Raw genomic sequence first — 23,480 nt, forward strand, 5'->3', positions numbered from 1 at the left:
GCATCTGCCAGGGCAATCCAGGGGGAAAAGGGTGCAAAATGATTGTCTGCCGTTGCTTTCACAGAGGAAGGATTGAATGACGACATTTACCCAGAATCACCTGCGACACTGTTTTTGCACCATCATGCATTGGGATCTCAACCCAGAATTCTGATGAGCGGGGGAGACTGCAGGAACTACGGGATAGCTACCCACAGTGCAACACTCCAGAAATCGACGCTAGCCTCGGTACATGGACGCATACCACCGAATTAATGTGCTTAGTGTGGCCGCGTGCACTCGACTTTATACAGTCTGTTTTACAAAACTGGTTTATGTAAAATCGGAATAATCCCGTAGTGTAGACATACCCTTAGATACTCATTGATCTTGAATCATGGGTAAAGTTACTACTAAGATTTCGTCTGTCTGGATTCAAAATTCAGAGTCGATTTTGGTCAGTCAGATCCTATCTATGTCCTACTATATGCTACTTCATTTATTCTTTGATATGTATGATGAAGACTGTGCAGACATCTTAACTGTATGAAGAAGGTGCTGGAAAGTAGATATGTGCACTATATCTAGTGACTCTGCCAAGAGCCGCATTGCTTTATTTCCATTTGATTATTTTTATGGGAAAAAGCTGTTGGAGCCCTGTGTAATTTCTTGATCAAATTCAGACTGCTTTTTCATCATTTTTTTGCCTTAACATGTGCAGTTAATGAGAACTCTGGGTACAGCAAGAGAACAATTTCTTCAGTTTAAGCAAAGGATAACATTGCTTTGCTTTGGAAATATACGTGCATTATAAGAACAATAACCTGTTCTCACTCTTGTGTGAAATAGTATTGTAAGTCTGGTCTTCGTTTTTTTTTAATTGCAGAATATTAGTATTGAAAATCATGCTTTCTGACGTCTTTGGCAGAGTATGAGAGGGAAAGGTACTTTGGACTTTGTAGAACCCATGTTTTTTAGTGCATTCCTGTCCTGAAGGTACAGCTTCTCTTCTCTGTCCCATCCAATTTGAACTTAAAAATGTTAGTGGTGATTTCTCTAGCCATATTTAATTTTTGAAAAATAAAATGAAATGCCTCCTTGCATTCCAGCTAATGATATTTCTTTAAAAAGAACAGGAGTACTTGTGTCACCTTAGAGACTAACACATTTATTTGAGCATAAGTTTTCATGGGCTACAGCCCACTTCCTCAGATGCATGGAATGGAACATATAGTAAGGAGAGATACATGTACACATACAGAGAACATGAAAAGGTGGGAGTTGTCCTACCAAATGTAAGATCCGTTATGAGCCAGGTTCTGTAAAAAGGCTCTGCCTATAGGTGTTTCCTAGCAACTCTGCCAAGGGAATGCATTGCAAATCAGAGTTTCCATTTCTTTTAGGAGTGTTGGGGTTCACTTAATTCACTCAAAGACTAAAAATAAGGGGCGAAATGTAGGTAATGGGGAAATTAGAAATGAGACATGACCCTACTAACCATTAGCTTTAGTCAACCAACTACTTAGTCTAGTTAAGTGGTTTTCCAAAGGGGTCCGCACCTCTATTTGAAATGTGTTAGGGGTCCACAAATGAAAAAAAGATTGAAAACCACTGATTTAGTTGAAATTCTTGGCTAACAGCTTTTTTTTTCCACTTGGAAAAATTGCCATCAATCTTAGTCTGCTTTGAAAACAATTACAGTAGAACTTTGCTAATTCTCACCCTTCACAGTTCTTACCAAAATGAGTGTCACTTTATTTCTTGGACCTGTTGGTATAAATTACAAATGTAAAATTTGAATAGCTCATGGAAAATACTTGTTAATATAACTAGCTCAAAGCTGAGCTATATTAGGAATTTTGCTTGTGATAATATAAAAAATATAGTTGTTGTCACATTACATATCTTAAACACCTAGGACTTTTAGTTATCATTTTCCCTCTGTTTCACCTGTGGAAGTAACTACATGTAGTGCTACTTTAATATTAAATATATTGCATGAGTTCTCAAATACGTATTCTATTACCATGTTTCATTTACAGAGCTCTACCTGGAGGGCCAGTATCCCTTTCCACTATGAAACATTACTTACCATTCTTTTTATGGGTTTATATCTTGGCCTAAGTTGCATAATCTTACAGCACCCAAAAATGTGCTAAGCATTTCACAAATAAGAGGATACTGTCTCTGTCCAGAAGAGTTTAAAAACTGGGACATTTTGCTACAAAAAGGGGGCAGCCTGTATGTTGCGCCAGGGAGGGGGAAGAAGAGATGGGAGAATATCAAAACATGATGTGGTTATTCAGCAAAGCCTAATGCACGGCATAATGGTGCAAGATGCTCTTATGTTTTAAATAGCTGAATGTTATGGTTAACGTATTTCTTGTGTGTGTCTTTGTAGAAGTGGGTCTTAAGGAGGGACCTGAAAGAGGAAAGGGCCTTGTGGACCAACTTGGAATTTACTTGAAAAAGTAATTAATGAATCAAGGGTTTGAATGCAGACTTCTGTTCAATAACTAGTTACTTTGAATCGGTCTTGTAAAATAGTAATGAAAATTTACCAACTGAGGCACAAAATTACGTTCTTTGCCTTTACCATGATTAAAAAAAAATGCAAAAGGGTGAATAGAATTCACCGAGGCTGACTTAAGTTATTTGAGCAATTAATTTTTGAATGGTCAGAATCCCTCTTAGTGACAGATATATACTCCACTGAAAAAAAAAATTGTTTCTTTAAATTACAAGTAAATGTGTTCTCGTGAAAGATGCTGGATTCACAACAGTGGGCAACTGAAATCCTCTGTTCAGAACAGGCAATAGTTTAAGATTCTCTTCTGGGCTCTTACTCTCATGCGCCCCCCCTTCCACCGCAGAGTGTCTCAGCACTCTTGTGGAAGGACTAGGAAACAGAGTAGTTCATGGTCCACTCTGTCCTTGGCTTCTAATCAAAGATGCCAGTAGCAATGCAGTTATTTCGGTCTCCATCTTCTGTGAGTAATGGACTAGGATAATCTAACTGGGTAATTATAATGGGAAAAGTTTTGATTTTAATGGGAGGCAATAGTGCCTAGTTATTATAGGTTAGTTAGTGCACCCGTCTTCCATTCCCAACTTGGTAACTAAATTGTTGAAACCATTGGTATGTCACTTAACCTCTGGGTCTCTGGTTTCCTCAGTTGTAAAATAGATATACTTCAGAGTGCTGTCACTAAATGTTTGTAAAGTGTTTTGAGAGCTTAAAATTAAAGTGTTATATAAGGGCAACATAAGTACTTCAGTGAAATTGTTTTAGTACTTTAGTCTCATTCAAATTTAAATCTTGTAAAACTACATCAATAATCTTAACTTGTATAGCATTCAGTTGTTACACTTGAATTTACATAGTATCTACATCAAACAAGTCACGATGTTTGTGCTAGTACTGTTACTAGTGTTTTCTTTAAACGTTACTCAGAGGAAATTAAATATAAAAGTCTATTGAAATATCTTTGAATTTCCTTGTTTGTGGTTATAAAATAGACCATCAGTATTAAGTTTGCATTCTGTCCTTGTCATTCCATTGTTGCTAATACTGTTTACAAATGAGTTAACTCTGTCATCCCTGAAACATTTTAAACACAGTAGAAATATTCAGGCGAACACCTTTTCTTTTTTACCTTTTAATTTAGTAGGTTATTTATATTAGTTTTTGAATGAAAATGTTTCCACTTCCTATGAGTTAAACACTTTTGAAAATTTTACCATAGAGGTTTCTGCGAATTGGGTCTGGTTCCCACATAATCTGTAAATTGTAGTAATAGGAAACTTCCATAGTGTGACAATACAGAGCTTTTTCTTGGGAGCCATTTTTGAATTCATTAAGAATGATGCAGTTATTGGCTAGCAGCACTTGCTGCCAGTAATGTTTGCAGCTTGTGAAATTGATTTTGGTGACCTATAGTAGCACTTACATATTTGGAAATCTCGTCTATTCTAGGTTTTTCTGAAAAACTTCCCACCATTGCTAATGCCAAATTCAGCTCCACCAACAGTGTTGTTAACAGGGGGAGTCCAAGTGTAGGCAAGATGCTAGAGCAGCAGTAGGCAACCTATGGCACGTGTGCCAAAGGTGGCACGTGAGCTGATCTTCGGTGGCACTCTCACTGCCTGGTCCTGGCCACCGGTCTGGGGGACTCTGCAGTTTAGTTTAATTTTAATGAAGCTTCTTAAACATTTTAAAAATCTTATTTACTTTACATGCAACAATAGTTTAGTTCTATATTATAGACTTATAGAAAGAGACCTTCTAAAAATGTTAAAATATATTACTGGCATGAAAACCTTAAATTAAAATGAATAAATGAAGATTAGGCACACCACTTCTGAAAGGTTGCTGACCCCTGTGCTAGAGGCTGTCTGGAATTTGGTTTAACAGCTGTAAATACCAGGACGTTTTTCTGAAAAGGCCAGTATGTAGATAGTCAAAAGAAGCAAACTTTTGAAGGAGTGTGTGGTGAGGGTTGTGTGTGAGGTGGAGGTGGAGGGGGCGTGGAGGAGAGGTTGTCAGATACCTAACTGTAGTTCTGTATTCACAGTCCACATTTGTAGTTTAGGAAACTGTCATTGTCAGTCTTGTTATAACTTAAGAGAAATTGGTACTGATCTTATGATAGAATTAAGAGGACCTATTTTTTATGTATTTTCACATACCAAAATAGTGTTTTTGTAGATGTCTTATTAATAAGGCTACGATTTAGTCACAGAAGTCATAGAATCCATACCTTTGAAAGATCTCCCTGACTTCAGCCAGCACTGGTGGGGAGCTGCGGGGTATCCCTGCAGCTCCTGGCATCCGCGGGTGGCAGTGGGGAGCCCTGTAGCTTCCTGACACTTCTCCTAGCCACCATGGGCATCGCGGGGGATCTGCTGCTTCCCGCCCCCATGGAAAGCAATGGGGACCCCTGCAGTTTGGAGCTGCCAGCTGAGAGGGACCCTGGAGCTCCCAGGCCACCCTCCCCCCACCCCCCAGCTGCCGAGGTTACCCATTTTGTCACGGGTATTTTTAGTATATGTCAAGGTCAGGTCATAGGCTTCTGTGAAGTTTTCATTATTGCTTGTGACCTGTCCCTGACTTTTACTAAAAATATCCATGACAAAAACTTAGCCATACTTATTAACCATCTCAAATTCCAGAGATGACGCTTAAGTAAAGATTAGCAAGAGTTAAAACTATATCTGCAGATCTGTCAAAAGCCAAATGACATGGTTAAAAAAGATGCTGCCTTTCTTTAGTTGAGCTGGGATAGATTTTGGCCCTATGATGGGATTATTAGTTTACAAGAGCAGAAATTTGTATCATTCAAACAAAATAAGATTTTATTGAATTGTTTCCCACTTTTTAATCACACAAGTCTTATCTAGATAAAATAGCTACCAACAGTGCAACCTGCTAGCCCTCTAAAGTATTCCAGTCACAACAAACATTACTGTTATAGTTCACTGAAACAAGCTCTTCACCTCTGATAATTCATTGGTGGTTTAAGAAAAAAATTATCTTTTCTTAAAGTAAAGAAAAGAGGGGTGGGGCGGTCTGTGCTTTCTTTAATCTCTAGTGCCTGGAAAAGGTATCTCTAATGTCTGAAGAAAAGACATTTCTCAGATTTCTATCACCTGGACCACTACCATCCTTCAATGCAAATGCCCCATTGTTGTACTTCAAGATATGACTTAATGGTTGTGCAATCCATTGCTGTTACAGTGGTAGCAAAAGCACATAAAGGGAGGATTCCAATATCCACAAACCTGCCAGGGCTGTGGATCTAACTTTTGCCTTTGTGGGTTAGATGAGATCTTAATTCCGGTTGTTAGGGAATTCAGGAATCTCTGTAGCTTCAAAAGTACCAAATTTAGCCTTTCCTTTACAGGTGAACTGAAAAGTAGTTCATAAACTTTCCCAGTCACTAACAGTGGAGTTAGAATTAATTTACAAATAGTTTCTCCCTTATTTATCTATGACAACGTCAGTGTAGGCTCTCTGTCTCTCCCTCGGTGTTTGGTTGCCTCAAACTACATTATTCTAGGTGTTTGGTGACCTCAGTTGTTGAAAGAGAAACATAGAACCATGAAATGGACTCTGGCTAAGTAAAGCCTTCAGTGCACATTTTAATGGTAAGCAAGTGTGCTGACTGCAGTCTTTACTGGCATCTTTAATTGCTTGTCAACACTCAAATCAAATCAAACTCAGAAATATGGAAAATGGAGTAGCATTGAACCCAATATGCTCTTGGAAATAGCACTCTGAAAAAAACTCTTAAATATTCTGCACCCCAAACTTCTGTGAGAACAGAGTTTTTTTCTTTGACAGGCTATTGCAATGTGGTGGTGATGTGATAAACTTTAAAGAGCACAGTGTGGGCTACCCAAAATCTTGAGCGAAATGTCATTGAACATGTAACCAGTTCACTTCCCTGCTGTTAGATATACAGTTAAGAAAACTGCTATAGGTTGTTTTAAAAGAAGTCTCTCAAAAAAACAAAATTCCTTGGAGCCCTGATTTATCAATTTCCAGATGATCTAGAATCCGTATGCACAAAAGAGTGGACTGAATTTGTAAGAGCTTTGACAAACTAGGTACATTTTGATCTAAATGAAAATACATTTTTTAAAGTTGTCCCTAGGTGCTGCTTGAGTAGACTTTTTTTCTTCTCGGTAGTCATTGCATCAGCTCTTCTGTTGAGTGTTCACTTTAAAGTTTGACAACATCTAGTTTTCACAGCCCACCTCATTTTAAGAAGAAACCAGACCGAAAATGTACTCATTTTTCTTAAGAAATGGTGACAGCTCTTTATGTTCCATGATGTGGGTGAAGTAAGAATATATTACTGAGAATTAAAAGTGCAGCGTTTCATGAGACAAAACATATTTTGACTTAATCTTCTTTTCCCCTTATTACTTTCTTTTTCAATAGAAACTATGTTCCAACTTCCTGTCAACAACCTTGGCAGTTTAAGAAAAGCCCGGAAAACTGTGAAAAAAATACTTAGTGACATTGGGTTGGAATACTGTAAAGAACATATAGAAGTAAGTATGACATCTGATGTAGCTTTCTGGTTTGAATTGAGGCACTTTGATTCAATTTTCTGCTGAAGTGATATTTCTTACTGAGATTTCATAAAAACATATTAGCTTCCATGACATCAGATTTTGTTTTTGGTGTCTCCATACCTTTCTGTTAGACCTTTACGGACCTTCAATTTTACCCTTTCACTTTACCTCAGGAGTTGTAACCTTCAGATTAGAATGAGTTGTATGGGGTTCTGTTAGAGAATTACTGCCATCTAGAAGTCATTCTTAAATGGTTACTAGGAGCTGCTACTGAAACAAGTTACACACCTTTAAGCCTCGTCTAAACTGGTATTTAAAGGTGTAGTGTTAGCTAACATGCTTAGGCTTTAACTTGACTGGTTTGGCATGTGTTGAAGGCAGTAGGCTTTGTCTATGCTAGACTTTTAAAATGTGTTAGCAGGTGCTGGCTGTTATAGTAAAATAACACCTTTAAATCCTAGTTTAGACAAGGCCTTAGAGCCTGCTGTCCTAGGGGCCAAGAGATGAACTGAGATTTTTATAGGTATTTCAGTGCAGAACAATCGGACTCTGGACTTAAGGACTGCGTTCTATAACGGCTCAAGTTATATCTAAGACATATTCTGCTATTAATCTTACTGACAAACTTTAAAATATTGCTTATCAGAAACCTTTTTTCCTGAAGTGAATACCTGGTACAATCACCTTTCCACTCATCTGCTCTTTGGCTATTCTGCACCCTTTAGATAGTAGCCTTCTGTGTTTTATTTTAGTTTTAAACTGGCTCCTCTTCTTCATGTTGTTGTTCCAGATCATTTCCAAATAAAATGAGTGTTCATCCCTTTTTGTTTGGGGTCAATTGCTTTGAATAAGTATGGGTTGAATAATGGGCTTCAGGGTAAAATTTCCAAAGGCGTTTGAATCCAGATTTCAAAAGTGATTTAGGCCTGAGTCCCACTGACATTCAGTCAGACTTTGGGATTCAGAGTACCTTAGGTGCTTTCAAAAATTGAACTTAACGTGCTTTTAAGAACTTCACCTACATCCCTGTGCCAGAATTTAAAAAAACAGAAGCTGAAGTCCATATTTAAACACACATCTGATTTAAAAAAATACTCAACATTGATCTCAGTGGGAGCTGTCAGATGCTGAACACTTTTGAAAATCTTGAAAGTCAGACTTGGATTGACTTTTTAGGATTTTATTTTTGAAAATCTTGGCTCTCGGTTATTTAGTGTCTTTGAGCCTGTACTTTTCAGAATTGCTTATTTGGAACCGCTAATTCCTTGGGAACCCACCTTTTTTTTTGTCAAGGGAAACTTCAGTTGAAATAAATGTACAAGATGTATTTTTTATGATTTTTCATGAGGGGAAATTTTCCCTTGGGTTAATGATCTCTTGTACTACTTGTGGGTAGTTCTTGGTGGACAGAGGGCTGTGTGGGTATCTTCATGAGTAATTAATGGGGAGCAATCAGTTTTTGATGTGTCTCTGTCTTCCCATCCACCCTTTTCCAGGATTTTAAGCAGTTTGAACCTAATGACTTTTATTTGAAAAACACTACATGGGAAGATGTAGGATTGTGGGATCCTTCGCTTACAAAAAATCAGGTTAGTAATGGTTCCACATATCACCTCAGATCCTGCAGGCAGTAACTTTCAAATGGTGTTTTGCACAATTATACCAATTTCTCTTGTTGTATTTTACCAGATTTAACGGTAGTTTTTGTAATCTTCTTCTACTTGAAGGATTATTAGAAGGGTGCTTTTGTTGTACAAGTAATAATCCTAGTCTTGATTGGGTTAAACAGATGCTGAGGGCCAGTTATTCGAATGAAAAACTTCACTGTTGAGAAACTTTATTCTGTTATTGCACCTTAAGTGCCAAACTTCGTTTAAAAAAAAAGAAAGTCATCCTTATTTTCCAGCTCAGCGCAAACTCACCATCCCTCTAGTTAAAAGTATAACTATTTGTACAGACTATTTCTACAAAATTTGCTTCACCTTTCCCTAATTCAGTTCTACCATCTGTTTTCATGATGAATTCAGAAAAATATTAAGCAGAATAAATCCAACTGCTGCTTTCTGCACTTTCATAGCTTTCAGCTGTCTGCTACATCTCTGAAGACTTGGTGATAAACCCATCTGTGTCAGAGCCTGTTCAGTTTCGTACAGCAGAATGGAGTGGCAGTGATGTTGGAAATCATATTTATTCTTTTCTAGATGTTTCTGAATTGACTGTAAAGCTAAGAAGGTTTGAACTGAGCTAGGAGAAATGGAGAAAAGGATGTAACTGTGATGGTGACTTCTGTCTTATTCCACTAACTAAACAAATGTAACAGAAGCCCTTCACTTTGATTCTATGATAGCCTCCACTTTTAGTATAATATATACTATAATATATACTAAAATAAGCAGTGAAACAATGACAAGTGAACATTCCATTTATGAAATCAGGTGGTATAAGTATCAGATATCGCTCACCCCTGGAAACAGGATGCTTATATTTGATGGATCACTGGTCTGGTATTTGTAAAAACCAAAGTCCCTTTATGGCTGTGCCCCTGACATAGCATCAGTATGTTCTCCCTGCTTCTAATATATTCAACAAAAAGATTTGTCACATCAAAGCAGACAACTCTTAATTCTGTGGCCTGTTTCCAGCAATGGCCAATATCTGAGGCTTCAGAATGTGGCCAGAAATACACACAGCTCACCTATTCATACAGAGGGGGAGAGTAATTCATTCCTTAACTTCAGGAGATCCACTTGCACCTTGAAGCTTCACTTGCATAGCCATGCAGGTTGTTCATAGTTATCTCAATTTGTCATGTTTTATATTTAATTTTAAATTATTTTGAAATGCTGGGCTGACTTCGAAGATGGACATGAATCATGGGTAGTTTTAATTTCAGTTTGAATTATAACAGTTGACAAAGCATCAGCAACCCTTTCAAAGCTGCTACAATTCACGGAGAGCAAGAGGGCTGTGAAAAGCACTATGAAAGAGCTATGTGGTATTACGTAAAAGAGCAGAATTTTTCAAAAGCCTTATTTATTTTTTTTCTGATCCATGGTGAGTTTTGAAATATATACAACCTAGCTTTGGTCAGTAGAAAAAGTTGGTTGCTTGAAGCTCTACTTCTCAAGTGATAGGATTATTATATATCTAAATTAAACATCACAATTAAATACGGCCCTCTGGGATGTGATTTATGTTTCAGAAGAGTATTCCTTCTGCTTCATGCCAAATTCACAAAGTAACTTCTGCATCATAGTTTGCATGCACATCCCCCACCTCCTATGTTACATTGTCTTAATTGTGCCCTGATTAGTGTTGCTTTAATCTGTCTGGAAGCAACAGGACTGTGGAGCTAAACTGCTCAGTTCTGCTCCATTCTCAAAAGTGACTAAGATACTATAATACAAAGAGACGCACTAGGTTTGTGTGGACGTATCATTGGAAGTGGCAGTTAAAAATACTTATTTCAAAATACTGCACCCATTTAGAAAGCTTTCGAGGACAGTATTAAACGAAAATTAACTGTGGCTAATGACTGGATTAAAGCACATTGGAATATCTAAAAGCATCATTTTGTGAAATACTTTGATTTGAAGTGACCTTTTTTGGCCTGAACACCTCATTCAGTGAGCTTGCCAACTAATAGTACATTACAGTTCTAACAGCCAGGCCCACATCTTCTGGAAAAAGATGTTGGTAAACTCTGTTCATGCAACCTGACAGGCAGCATTGTTTCCATTCCCTTACTAAGGAAGAGTGATATCTTTATGAATTAACCATAAACATGACACTCTGGGCTGCGCTTTCAAAGTGACCTCTAAATTGGCACCTTTCATTTTACATGTGCAGTCTGGTAATTAAACTTCTAATTACCTGATTTACAGGCCAAAAAATGTGAATGCCAAATTAATGGCAGAGTTGAAGCTGGTCTGGCCCATTGTAATGGTCCCCGTGAGACGAGCTGAAATTCCACACTGTCCATGATGCTTAGTGCAAAATGTCTTGTTTAAAAAAAAAAAAAAGTGTGTTCTATATCTAGTTTTTGTTTTGTTCTTTGTTTTAAGGACTATCGGACAAAACCCTTTTGCTGCAGTGCATGTCCATTTTCGTCGAAGTTCTTTTCAGCCTATAAAAGTCACTTCCGGAATGTTCATAGTGAAGACTTTGAAAATAGGATTCTTCTTAATTGTCCCTACTGTACTTTCAATGCGGACAAAAAGACTTTGGAAACGCACATTAAAATATTTCATGCTCCAAATGCCAATACACCGAGTGGAGGCATCAGCACTTTTAAAGATAAAAACAAACATGATAGCCTTAAACCTAAGCAGGCTGACAGTGTAGAACAAGCTGTTTATTATTGTAAGAAGTGCACTTACCGAGATCCTCTATATGAAATAGTTAGAAAGCACATTTACAGGGAACATTTTCAGCATGTTGCTGCACCTTACGTAGCAAAGGCAGGTGAAAAGTCACTCAATGGTGCAGTTCCCTTAAGTTCCAGTACCCGGGAGGAGAGTAGTATTCACTGCAAACGATGCCTTTTTATGCCGAAGTCATATGAAGCTTTAGTACAGCATGTTATTGAAGACCATGAACGTATAGGATATCAGGTTACAGCAATGATAGGGCACACTAATGTAGTGGTTCCAAGATCCAAACCTTTGATGCTAATAGCTCCAAAACCACAGGATAAAAAGCCTATGGGACTTCCTCAAAGGATGAGTCCCCTTTCCCCTGGAAATGTCCGATCTCTTCCATCACAGCAGATGATGAATCGACTCACTATACCAAAGCCTACATTAAATTCTGCAGGAGTGAATATGATGTCAAATGTTCACCTACAACAGAACAATTATGGAGTCAAATCAGTACCACCAAGTTATGTTGGACAGCCGGGCGGAAGGCTAAACTTAAGTGGTAATGCACCTGTCTCTATTCCGCAACAGTCTCAAACAATGAAACAGTTTTCACCGAGTGGAAATGGAAGGCCTTATACCCTTGGAGGGGAGCAGAGATCTCAGACTCCAGCAAGGTACTCTCTTCAGTCTGCCAATTCCTCTTCTCTTTCATCAGCCCAGTTGAAACAAACGTCATTATCTCAGTCTCAGGCAGCATCAAGAGTATTAGGTCAGTCTGGCTCAAAGCCTCCTGTGGCTGCTACAGGCCCTTCTGCTGTCAATACTTCATCAACACAAAAGTGGAAAATTTGTACAATCTGTAATGAGCTGTTTCCTGAAAATGTGTACAGTGTTCACTTTGAAAAGGAGCACAAGGCTGAAAAGGTGCCTGCAGTAGCTAACTATATAATGAAAATACACAATTTCACTAGCAAATGTTTATACTGTAATCGCTATTTACCCACTGATACGTTGCTTAATCATATGTTAATCCATGGACTGTCTTGTCCATACTGTCGTTCAACTTTCAACGATGTTGAAAAGATGGCTGCTCATATGCGAATGGTTCATGTTGATGAAGAAATGGGACCTAAAACTGATTCCACTTTAACCTTTGATTTGACATTACAGCAGGGTAGTCACACTAATATACATCTACTTGTAACCACCTACAATCTGAGAGATGCCCCTGCTGAATCTGTAGCTTATCATGCTCAGAATACTCCTCCTGTTCCTCCAAAACCACAGCCCAAAATCCAGGAGAAGGCAGATATACCTGTGAAAAGTTCTCCTCAAGCAGCAGTCCCCTACAAAAAAGATGTGGGTAAAACACTCTGCCCTCTCTGCTTTTCAATCCTAAAAGGACCCATATCTGATGCACTCGCACATCACTTAAGGGAGAGGCATCAAGTTATTCAGACAGTTCATCCAGTTGAGAAAAAGCTAACATATAAATGCATTCATTGTCTTGGTGTGTATACCAGTAATATGACTGCCTCAACTATAACGCTACACCTTGTTCACTGCAGAGGGGTTGGGAAGACCCAAAATGGCCAAGACAAAGCTAATGCACCATCTCGACTAAATCAGTCTCCAGCTGTAGCACCTGTGAAACGTACTTATGAACACATGGAATTCTCTCTGATGAAGAAAAGAAAAATAGATGATGATGACTCGCCACCTGCCTTTGAAGAGAAACCTGAAGAACCTGTAGTTTTAGCTTTAGACCCTAAAGGTCATGAAGATGATTCTTATGAAGCCAGAAAAACATTTCTTACAAAATATTTCAATAAACAACCTTATCCCAGTAGGAGAGAAATTGAAAAGTTGGCTGCCAGTTTGTGGCTATGGAAATCAGATATTGCTTCACATTTTAGCAACAAAAGAAAGAAATGTGTTAGAGATTGTGAAAAGTACAAGCCTGGTGTGCTGCTTGGTTTTAACATGAAAGAATTAAACAAAGTTAAACACGAAATGGATTTTGATGCTGAATGGTTGTTTGAAAATCATGATGAAAAGAATTCCAGAGTCAGTGCTAGTAAAACTGTTGATAAAAAAATAAACCTAGAAAAAGATGATGAAAGTTCTTCAGACAGTTATGAAAATATAGAAGAGGAATCTAATGAAAGCAATAGTCCATTTGGTCAACCAATTTCAGATGTTGGTCGTAAAACCTCTATTGATAGCACAATAGAGAATCCAGAAGACAGCATATCCAAGGAGACTACTGATGAAAATCCCTTACAGTCTCCAGAGAAATCAGACCAAAAACAGGAGGAAGGCTCAAAATATGAAGAGATTCATTCTGTCAAGGAACCAATTAAACTAGTAGGTGATGCCTCAGATAGTGAAGGTGATCAAGATGATGCTGCTGAATGGAAAGATGGAGCTTCGCAGTCTGAAAGTGGACCTGGCTCTCAGCAAGTTTCTGACTTTGAAGACAATACATCAGAGGTGAAACCAGAAGTTTGGACAGATGAATCATCTCAGAGCGAAGATGCTGGTAGTAGTAAACCAACTGCAGAAATAAAAGGGGTTGCTTCTGAAAGTGATGAAGAGCAATCAAAATGGAAGAATAGTTCCTATGGAAAAGTAGAAGAATTTTGGTCTAAGGACCAGTCACAATGGAAAAATGCATCAGAAATTGAGGAGAGTTTGTCAAATCAACAGATGGAATGGCAGAATAGCACAATTGACAGCGAAGATGGAGATCAGTTTGACAATGTGACTGATGGTGTAGCAGAATCAATGCATAGCAGCTTAACTGGTGTAGAGTTGAGTAGCCAGCAAGCATAAGCTGCTCAGTTCAGAAGCATGAGTAAATATGCTTCAATCTACAACTGTCTAAATACTTTCATTTCAATATGACTGCTAAGCTTAATTCTAACTGGTACTGCCTTTTGAGTGCTAGGTCATCTGGCTATTGGTTGATGTGGCCACTATTATTCCAGTGGTTATTCCTAAGTATGCTGTTGGCTAAATTTGCTTGAGAATACCTGCTGTGATGAGCACAGTAACTTAATGTGAAAACAGATAAGCTGGTGGCTCCAGAATGCACACGAAGAAAAGCAGAGGTTTTCTTTATCTGCATTTTCAACATTTATTTCACTCTTGGATATGTTCAGTTGTATGTCTTTTTAAACATTACCCTTTTTCACATGGTAGTATAGGGCCAACATGAGCTACCAGTTCAATGTGTATAGTAGACTATGGGGAAATTGATTTTTTTCATGTATCATTCTGAATAGTTGAAATGTATATTTGTACAGTCTTTTAGACCTATTCAAGTGAAGCTTATGAAATTGTTCTTGTGTACCCATCATAGATTTGTTTCTCTTTTTTAGTGTTGCCCTGCTGTGTAATAAATGCTGTATCTAGTTTACCTAGCAAAAGCTTGAAACTGCTATAGTATGAATTTTGACAAACTTAGTTTTTGCACATAACCTTGTACAATCTCAAAACTGAGGCCAGCAACATAAAAAATTATATCTGGACTCTATTGTATTATAGAATTTTCTTGTTCTGAATATCCTTGACATTACAACTGATGACAAACGTATTTCAGAGCCATTTTCTGAAATGTTTTAAGCTAAAAAAGAAAAAATCACATGCAAGAAACAAGTTTGCAGCTACTAATTTTGACACCTTTTAGATCTGTATAAAAGTGTATTGTGTTGAAGCAGCATACAGAAATAAAAATGCTGCATTTTGGATATTTAGTTTTATCTTTAGTTAACACCAACAAGGTGTTGTATTCATTTATACCATCTAATATATGACACACTGTTGTAGTATGTATAATTTTGTGATCTTTATTTCCCTTTGTATTCTTCATTTAAGCATCTAAATAAATTGCTGTATTGTGCTTAATGTAAACATTTGCTTTATTACTAGTGGCATATCGCTGTTTGTTAAATTGTGCTTCATTACATTGACCTTTGTAGAAAGAAACTCTGGGGATTTGCTATGGCAAGTTTGTGTGATGCTGTCGTTTCAGATCTACTGATTGCTTATGGGAAAATTTAAAACATTTTCTATGTAAGATCAACTTAACCAGTAAGTTAATAGCTTTCATCTTCCTCCTTTACTTGTTACTAGGATCAGTAGCATATAAACAGACTTGCATTGCTTCACTAGTTCCATAAGCTCTAAAGGCACCGCTATAGTCATGATTTTTCATTCCTTGTTCTTAGTAATCAATTAAGTTAAAGTTCAAGCATACTGGAAGAATCTTTCGACCTAGAATGTTTCAAGCCTTTTTCTGAGGTATCAGGTATCATTTTTTTTATATTTTTTTGAAAGGGTGGGTAGCGGGGAAGTACTGACTACTTAAAACACAGATTTTCCTGGCAGATGGAACACTCTTGGAAAAATGCAGCTGTTCTTTAGTTTTTCAGAAACAGAATAAATCCCATATACAGTTTAGTAGTTAATGTTAGTCATTTTGATTGGAGAGGGTCAAACCAGTCTTCCAGTAGTGGGGCAAGAACGTAACAAAGATTTGCCTCTTGTCCTCAGAATTCATTCATGTAATCTTTCCTTGAAGAAAAATCCAGACGTGATCAGAGCAAGAGTTTTGCATATAAGAGCAAATGAAAGCTTGATTTGCTGAAAGTATATATCCTAAAATACTGTGGTTTTGAATCTCTTGTACCTTTTCAGGATTTTATGTTAAGCCAGAAGGCTATGATCAGGCTATATTGGCAGACATTTACAACCAATGATAGATAGATGAAAATTGGTTAGGATATGATAAGATGTGCATAGGAAACAAAAGTCATCACTGCTTTACTAATAGAAAAACTGTAGATAGCTTAACCTATGTGGAAGCTTTTCACACTAAAGGAAATATTTTTAAATCCCCATTCTGAAATGGTTCTGAATTTTGAAAGCATCTTGGGCAGAAACTTGCGTATATCTACATAGTAAATGGGTAGATCTAGAAAAGCACTGGTGTAATGAATAAGTGAGCCACGCGAGCCTAAGCTCAAAGTATTAATACGGTCTATGTATTTAAAATGTATTATACCCCTTCCGCAATTTTTGGTCACACTGACTTCTGAGGGCAGGGATCGGCAACCTTTGGCACGCGGCTTGCCAGGGTAAGCACCCTAGCAGGCTGGGCTGGTTTTTTACCTGCTGCATCTGCAGGTTTGGTCAACCATGGCTCCCAGTGGCCGTGGTTTGCCACTCCAGGCCAGCTGGGGCTGTGGGAAGCGGCACGGGCTGAGGGATGTGCTGGCTGCTGCTTCCCACTGCCCTCATTGGCCTGGAGTGGCGGACTGCGGCCAGTGGGAGCCATGATCAGCTGAACCTGTGGACGTGGCAGATAAACAGCCCATCCTGCCAGGGTGCTTACCCTGGTGAGCTGCATGCCAAAGGTTGCTGATCCTTGTCTTAGGGGATGTCTACACTACAATAAAACACCTGTGAGCTGACCCAGGCTTGCAGAACTATAAAACTGCAGTGTAGATGGATGGGCTGGAGGCTGGCTCTGGGACTTGGTGCTCAGATGTCTGGAGTGCAATTTTGAGCCCTGCAGCCCAAGCACTACAACCCTGAGTCAGCTGTATTTTTGTTGCTGTGTGGACATCCTCTTAGCTTCTCAGAGTGAGCTTTCATGTGGATGATGGGTTGATCAATAGAAGCAGAAGTGATGACTGTTTCAGAGCAGAGACTTTTGATTGGACAATGGGTGACGGAGGTTCTCATTTTCTCTTTCACTTCCAAGGGCCACTGTGCACAAGAGGCTGCAGTTATGTTTGCTCCCACCAGCTCCAGCAGAAACAGACAGGCAGGATAGATATTTTTAAAGATGGTTAGAGGACTGGATATTTTGTTTGTTTTAAACATGCTGACAATACCTCTTTTGAGTTTCATATTCTCTTCAGTTGGTTTCAGGCAGGTTCTGTGATATGTATCTTCTGAATGTGTTTGCCACACGTAGGGCTTGTCTACACTACCCGCCGGATCGGTGGGCAGCGATCCAGCTGGCGTTGATTTATTGCGTCTCTTTTATGAGCACTCTCCTGTTGACCCCGATTTGCCACCAGAGTCGATGGGAGAGACTCAGCTGTTGACTTACCATAGTGAAGACACTAAGGTAAGTCAATCTAAGTATGTCGACTTCAGCTATGCTGAAGTTGCATATCTTAGATCGACCCTGCGCAGTAGTGTAGACAAGCCCTGAGTGATGCAGTCTCTTTAACTGATTCATCTTTAATGTGTGATTCTAAGCTGATGTCTGTTTAAATAAGAATTTATAGCTAACAGGGCTTGAAGATCTGAGGCAGCCTCCTTATCTGAGTTGCCATTTCTCGCCAGCCAAGGTTGAGTATGAATTGCTCCATTTGCAGGAAGCTGTGTAGTATAGCTAACTTTTTGTAGTGATTAGATAAAATCCCTTTATTCAAAATTGTATGACTTGACTTATCAAAAGGAATAGTAATGATTTGTTAGCTTTAAGGGAGAGAGGGACATTATGATACTTACCTCTTAATGACTGACATTCCAGTGCTCTGTAATCAGGTTGTATTTGTTTGGTTGGAGAAGAGGGGGGAAACCTGAAGACTACTTTAGACATTAGGAGACAGTTGAAGCTGATCTCAAGAGTTTTGTTCTTTACAAGGTTTTACTCATCTTTGAGAAATCTAGAGGCAGGAGGAAATGGACCAATAAAATTATTAGAGCAATGTTCAGAATTAAGTTAGTTCTACTCTAACTAGCAAACTTTTTTTCAAAAAAAAGTAAATGCTGTCACAGTGTCGCAGAATGTTACTTACTAATACTACAGCTTTGCAGAGCAGCAATGTTGGGAGGTTAACACTTGAAAGTGAACTCTGCCTACTGAGATCCCAGGAAGAAAGGGAGAAGAGAGAGCTCCATAACTATCTTAATATCACCTCACTCTGTCCATGAATCTGCCCCAGCTTGATACCAATGGTTCTCAGTCTTTTGTACTGGTGACCCCTTTCACGCAGTAAGCTTCTGAGTGTGGCCCCCCCTTATAAATTAAAAACACTTTTTAATATATTTAATACCATTATAAATGCTGGAGGCAAAGTGGGGCTTGGGGTGGAGGCTGACAGCTCATGACCCTCCATGTAATAACCTCACGACACCCTGAGGGGTACTGACCCGAGTTTGAGAATCCCTGCTTTATACTCACCAGAGGGGTTCAGAAAGATCACTAAGACACTTGTCCAAAGGGTCAACCAACCTAACCATCGTTAGTTTTGATTCTTAAACAGGTTAAGTTTATTTTCTTCTTCGAGTTATTGCTCATGTGTATTTCACAGTAGGTGTGCGTGCTCGCCTTGTGCACTGGTGCTGGATGTTTTTCCCTTAGCAGTACCTGTACTGGGGGAGCACCACGGTGACCCCTGGAGTGGCATCTGTATATCGTGCTATAAGAGGGACCATGCGCTCTCCCCACCCTCAGTTCTTTCTTGCCGCCAGTGAAGGTAGTCGGAACTGTGTGCTCCAGCTCTGCTGCAGCCTTTCTACTTGACCTTAGTGGTACCATTCGTGGATTGTTACTTCAGTGTTAGAGTGAGCTTGGGGCATGCCCCGTGCCCCAGGCTTCAAGTCATGCAATTCCTGTCACCGTTCTTTGCCTAGGAAGTGACCCACATGCTGAGTGACTCTGCTGTTTGGGTGAGACTCACATCAGCGAACGTTGTAAGATCTGCAGGTCGTTCAAGCCGTGGACCAAGAAGGAGAGAGACATTAGACTCCGTGCTATCTTGATGGAATCGGCGTTGGTCCCAACTCCGGCCCGCCGGGCAGACTCAGCTCCCTCTGCCACACCGTCGGTACGTAGCGAGGCACCCTCTACTAGCTAGCATCGTTCCCCCTCCAAGACGCAGGGAAAGGGCCCTACCTCGCAGCAGTGCCGAGACAAAGCAAGAGGGGAGGCTGGTCCTGCCACAGGCAGCCCACAGTCCCCCCTGGGCTCAAGGCCTCTGACTCATGTTGAGCGGAGCAGCCTGGCGCTGTCCACAAACATACCTCCACCAGTACAGATGCTGTCGACACCAGAGGCGATGCAGGCTGCGAAAGACATTATGAGTCTTCCACTTCTAGGCATGCAGCCGGTGACATTGGGTGCCCATCAAACCTCTCCTGCAGGTCGCAGTTCCCGCTCCAAGGACCATTCTCTGCACCGTTCGGCGTGTAGCGACCAGTTGTCTGGCAGCTCGCGCATCCCTCGACGCTGACCAGACTGTCCCAGTCACTACCCAGATGAGAGTCTTGGGGACCCTCTACTCCGCCTGCCAGCGAGCACAGGCATTGAGAGAGGCGCTGGGAACGTTTTCCTTCACGACACGACTACTGTAGCTGATCTCAAGGGGATAGGCGTTCTCATTCTCGTTCCAGTTCCCGCTCAACTAGATATCGTGCTCAAGATTCCTCTCGCGATGCCTCTGCACTGGAGCTTCCCTTGCCGGCATGGGTACTGAAGCAGCTTTTCAGGCAGGTACCAGTCCTTGACTTCAAGGTCCAGGTCCTGATGGAGGCGGTATTGCAGGCACCGCTGCTTATATTGTTCCTGTGAGACCTTGGCCCATGCGGCTCAGCTGGGACAGCTACTGCCACCGGGCCCTCAGATGGGTCAGTGGCAAGGGGCACCGTGGCAGGGACAGTGGTGCCAGTGGGCACCGTGGCCACAGATGCCTGCCCATATGGAGACACACTTGGTCACCGGAGGGTCTCAGGCTCCATCAGTTTCATCCGACCGCCTAAGAGACAGATCAGCAGGCCACGAGTCGGCGGACTTGTGCCCCCGGACTCTGATCTGGGGCTTGACCCCCTGGTACCTACCGAGGCCCATGGCTGTGCGCCGGCTCTTTCCCCTATACGATAACGGTGCCTCCGCCACCAATCCCTCAGGAGAATTTTAAGGCACACCGAGACCTGCTAAAGTGAGTGGCATCCAGCCTTCAGCTGCAGGCTGAGGAAATGGAGGGCCCCTCCGATTCCCTCTTTAACGTGTTGTCCCCCTTGGCACCGGGCCCCATGACTCTGGTCCTGCACCAGAGTGTAGACAACATTTCCAACACCCTGTGGCAAACTCCCGCCTTCTTGGTGCCGATCTCTAAGAAGGCTGAAAGGAAGTACTTTGTGCCCACCAAGGACCATGAGTACCTATATTCCCACCCAGCACCTAACTCGCTTGTGGCAGAGTTGGTAAACCATAGAGAGCGTCAGGGCCAACCTGCACTTACCCCCAAGAATAAGGACGCCGGATGACTGGACTCCTTGGATAAAAAAAATTTATTCCTCAGCAAGTTTCTAGCTCAGAGTAGCTAACCACTAGTTCTTACTGAGCAGCTATGACTAACCTATGGGAGTCTCTGCCTAAGTTTGAGGCTCTCCTCCCAGACCGGCACAGGAAGGACTTTAAGGCGCTAGTAGACGAGGGGGCAGTGAAAGTGGCATCGGACGCAGCTGACACTGCAGCCTGCTCAGTGGCTTTGGTGATCTCCATGCGCAGGGCGTCGTGGCTCCTCCTGCCTGGATTGTTGATGGAGGCCCAATCCCTTATACCGGCCCTCCCGTTTGATGGGAAGGCGATCTTCATGGACCAGACGGATGTCCAACTGCATGGGATGAAGGATTCCTGCACCACCCTGCAAACCATGGGTCTCTATGTCCCTCCAGCAAAGGACATGACCAAACCGCAACTGTTGGCTCAATCTGTGAGGAGCAGATATGAGACCGAGACACCAAAAATGCCAGTCTGAGCAGCAGTCCTGCTCTGCCCCGCAACCTGGGCCCTCTAAGGGCAAGAGGCAGGGAAGGAGGCAGTTCTGACTATTTGCAGGGGGGCACCGGGCCTGTTGCCAGAATGACACCCCAATTAATAAAATTTGTGTTCGGCAACTGTTTGTCTGCTTTCCGCATAGCATGGTCCTGTATCACATCGGAGCAGTGAGTCCTCAGCACCATTTCCAAGGGCTACAGGTTGCAGTTCACCTCACCCCTGTAGGACCCGGAGCATGCTCACTTCCTAGAGCAGGAGGTGGACCATCTACTGCACCTGGGGGGCGGTGGAAAGAGTGCCAGTAGAATTCCAGGGCAAGGGGTTCTACGCCCAGTACTTCCTGATCCCGAAGGCCAAGGGGGCCTCAGGCCCATCCTGGACCTGCAGAGCCTTAAACCATTTTTTGGCCACTCCAAGTTCCGCATGGTATCCTTGGCCTCTATTATCCCCTCCCTGGACCTCCAGGACATGTACTTCCACATCCATATCTTCAAGGGTCACAGGCGCTTCCTCTGATTCCTAGTGGGGATGGACCACTACCAGTTTGCAGTCCTCTCGTTTGGCCTTTCCACAGCACCCAGAGTTTTCATGATTTGTATGGCTGTGGTAGCTGCCTACCTCAGGTGGGAGGGGGTACAGATCTTCCCATATCTGGACTGCCTTCTCAAGGGTAACTCGTTCTGAGGTAAAGACCCATGTGGAACTGCTCCTGTCAACATGTGCTTGTCTCAGCCTAGTGATGAATGAGACCAAACCAACCTTAGATTAGTTCAGCGCATAGAGTTCATTAGGGCGCTGCTGGACTCCACAAGAGACACAGCCTCTCTCCCTCTGGACAGGTTCAAGGCCCTAAGAGGTCTCATGGCTTCGGTCACGGCTTTCCTGGTGACAATAGCAGAGGCGTGCCTTCAAATTCTAGGTCACATAGTGGCATGTACGTATGTGGTCTGCCATGCCAGGCTCCGAATGAGACCCCTCCAACTCTGGTTAGCCTCCCAAGTCTCCCAGGCCCGGGACGAGCTAGACAAGGTCCTCACGGTTTCGTCCCCAGTTCTCAGTGGTGCTTACCCAAGCAACGTGCTGCAAGGGGTTCCCTTTCGGGAGGCCAACCCGTCTATGGACCTGGTGACCAATGTGTCGGACGTGGGTTGGGGAGCCCACACAGGCAACGTGCAAACCCAGGGGATGTGGTTGATCCCAGACTTGTCCCTTCATATAAATGTCAAGGAGCTCAGGGCAATACAGTTGGCGTGCATGGCCTTCCGCACGCACCTTCGCGGCAAGGTGGTCAGGGTCCTCATGGACAACTCCACAGCCATGTACTACATCAACAGGCAAGGCGGGACTCGCTCCCTAGCCCTCTGCTGGGAAGCCTTGAGCCTATGGGAGTTCGGTATAGCCCACGATATCTCCCTGAGGGCTGTACGCCTCGGCAGGCTTTTCTCCTCCCAGTACAAGTGGTCGCTCCACTCGGTCACTCACCGGCTCTTCTAAGTGGGGTGTTCCCCAGATTGACCTCTTTGCAACCCCCCAGAACCGATGTTGCCCCCAGTTCTGCTCCAGGGGAGGAGTGGGGAGAGGCGCACTATCCAATGCATTCCTCCTACAGTGGTTGGGCCAGCTCCTTTATGTTTTCCCGCCATTCCCTCTTATTGACAAAGTCCTGCAGAACGTAAAAGCAGACAAAGTGAAAATCATCCTCATAGCCCCAGCGTGGGGCCACCAACACTGGTACGGGACCCTCCTCTGCCTCTTGGCCCCCCCACCCGAGGATGCTGTCGCTCTGCCTGGACCTCCTCTGCCAGGATGGTGGCCATCTCCTCCATCTCAATCTAGCCGTGCTCCACCTGACAGCGTGGTTGCTCCATGGCTAGATGAGGAGGGCAGATGTTTGGAGTAGGTAAGGCGAGTCCTCCTGGCAAGTAGGAAACTGTCCACATGCCAGACGTACATGGCAAAGTGCCCCAGGTTCTCCAAGGGGGTGAGTGAGCGGGGAGTCTCCCCTTCCTCCGCACCTCTCCAGCTTATCCTGGACTACCTCCTGTCCCTTAAGACCCAGAGACTGGCACCCACCTCTGTCAGGGTACATCTGGTAGCCATATTCACCGATGAAAGGATACTTGATCTTCTCCCACCCTATGACCTCCCGTTTCCTGAGGGGCCTTGACTGTTCATTCCCATACACTAGATCCCCTGTTCCGCAGTGGACCTGAACCTAGTTTTGTCCCAACTCACGGGTCCTCCCTTTGAGC

At 42.1% G+C, this 23,480-nt stretch overlaps 1 protein-coding gene across 10 annotated transcripts in view; it reads left to right on the forward strand.

Annotated features, from left to right (window-relative positions):
- ADNP (activity dependent neuroprotector homeobox) overlaps positions 1-15,327 on the forward strand; it is a 44,254-nt gene extending 28,927 nt beyond the window's left edge. For 9 of the 10 annotated variants that reach the window (XM_075072257.1, XM_032804008.2, XM_032804006.2 and 6 more), the window contains 3 exons: positions 6,926-7,038; positions 8,559-8,651; positions 11,127-15,327. In XM_075072257.1, coding sequence (XP_074928358.1) covers positions 6,926-7,038; positions 8,559-8,651; positions 11,127-14,258 — 3,338 coding nt within the window. In that variant the 3' untranslated portion in view covers positions 14,259-15,327. Of the gene's footprint in view, positions 1-6,654; positions 6,817-6,925; positions 7,039-8,558; positions 8,652-11,126 lie in introns of those variants that run through there. The other variant, XM_032804009.2, reaches the window with a different exon arrangement.
- Positions 15,328-23,480: the final 8,153 nt, after the last annotated feature.

This window comes from Chelonoidis abingdonii, chromosome 14 (genome assembly GCF_003597395.2).
Source record: "Chelonoidis abingdonii isolate Lonesome George chromosome 14, CheloAbing_2.0, whole genome shotgun sequence".
In the NCBI taxonomy this organism is placed as follows: domain Eukaryota; kingdom Metazoa; phylum Chordata; order Testudines; family Testudinidae; genus Chelonoidis; species Chelonoidis abingdonii.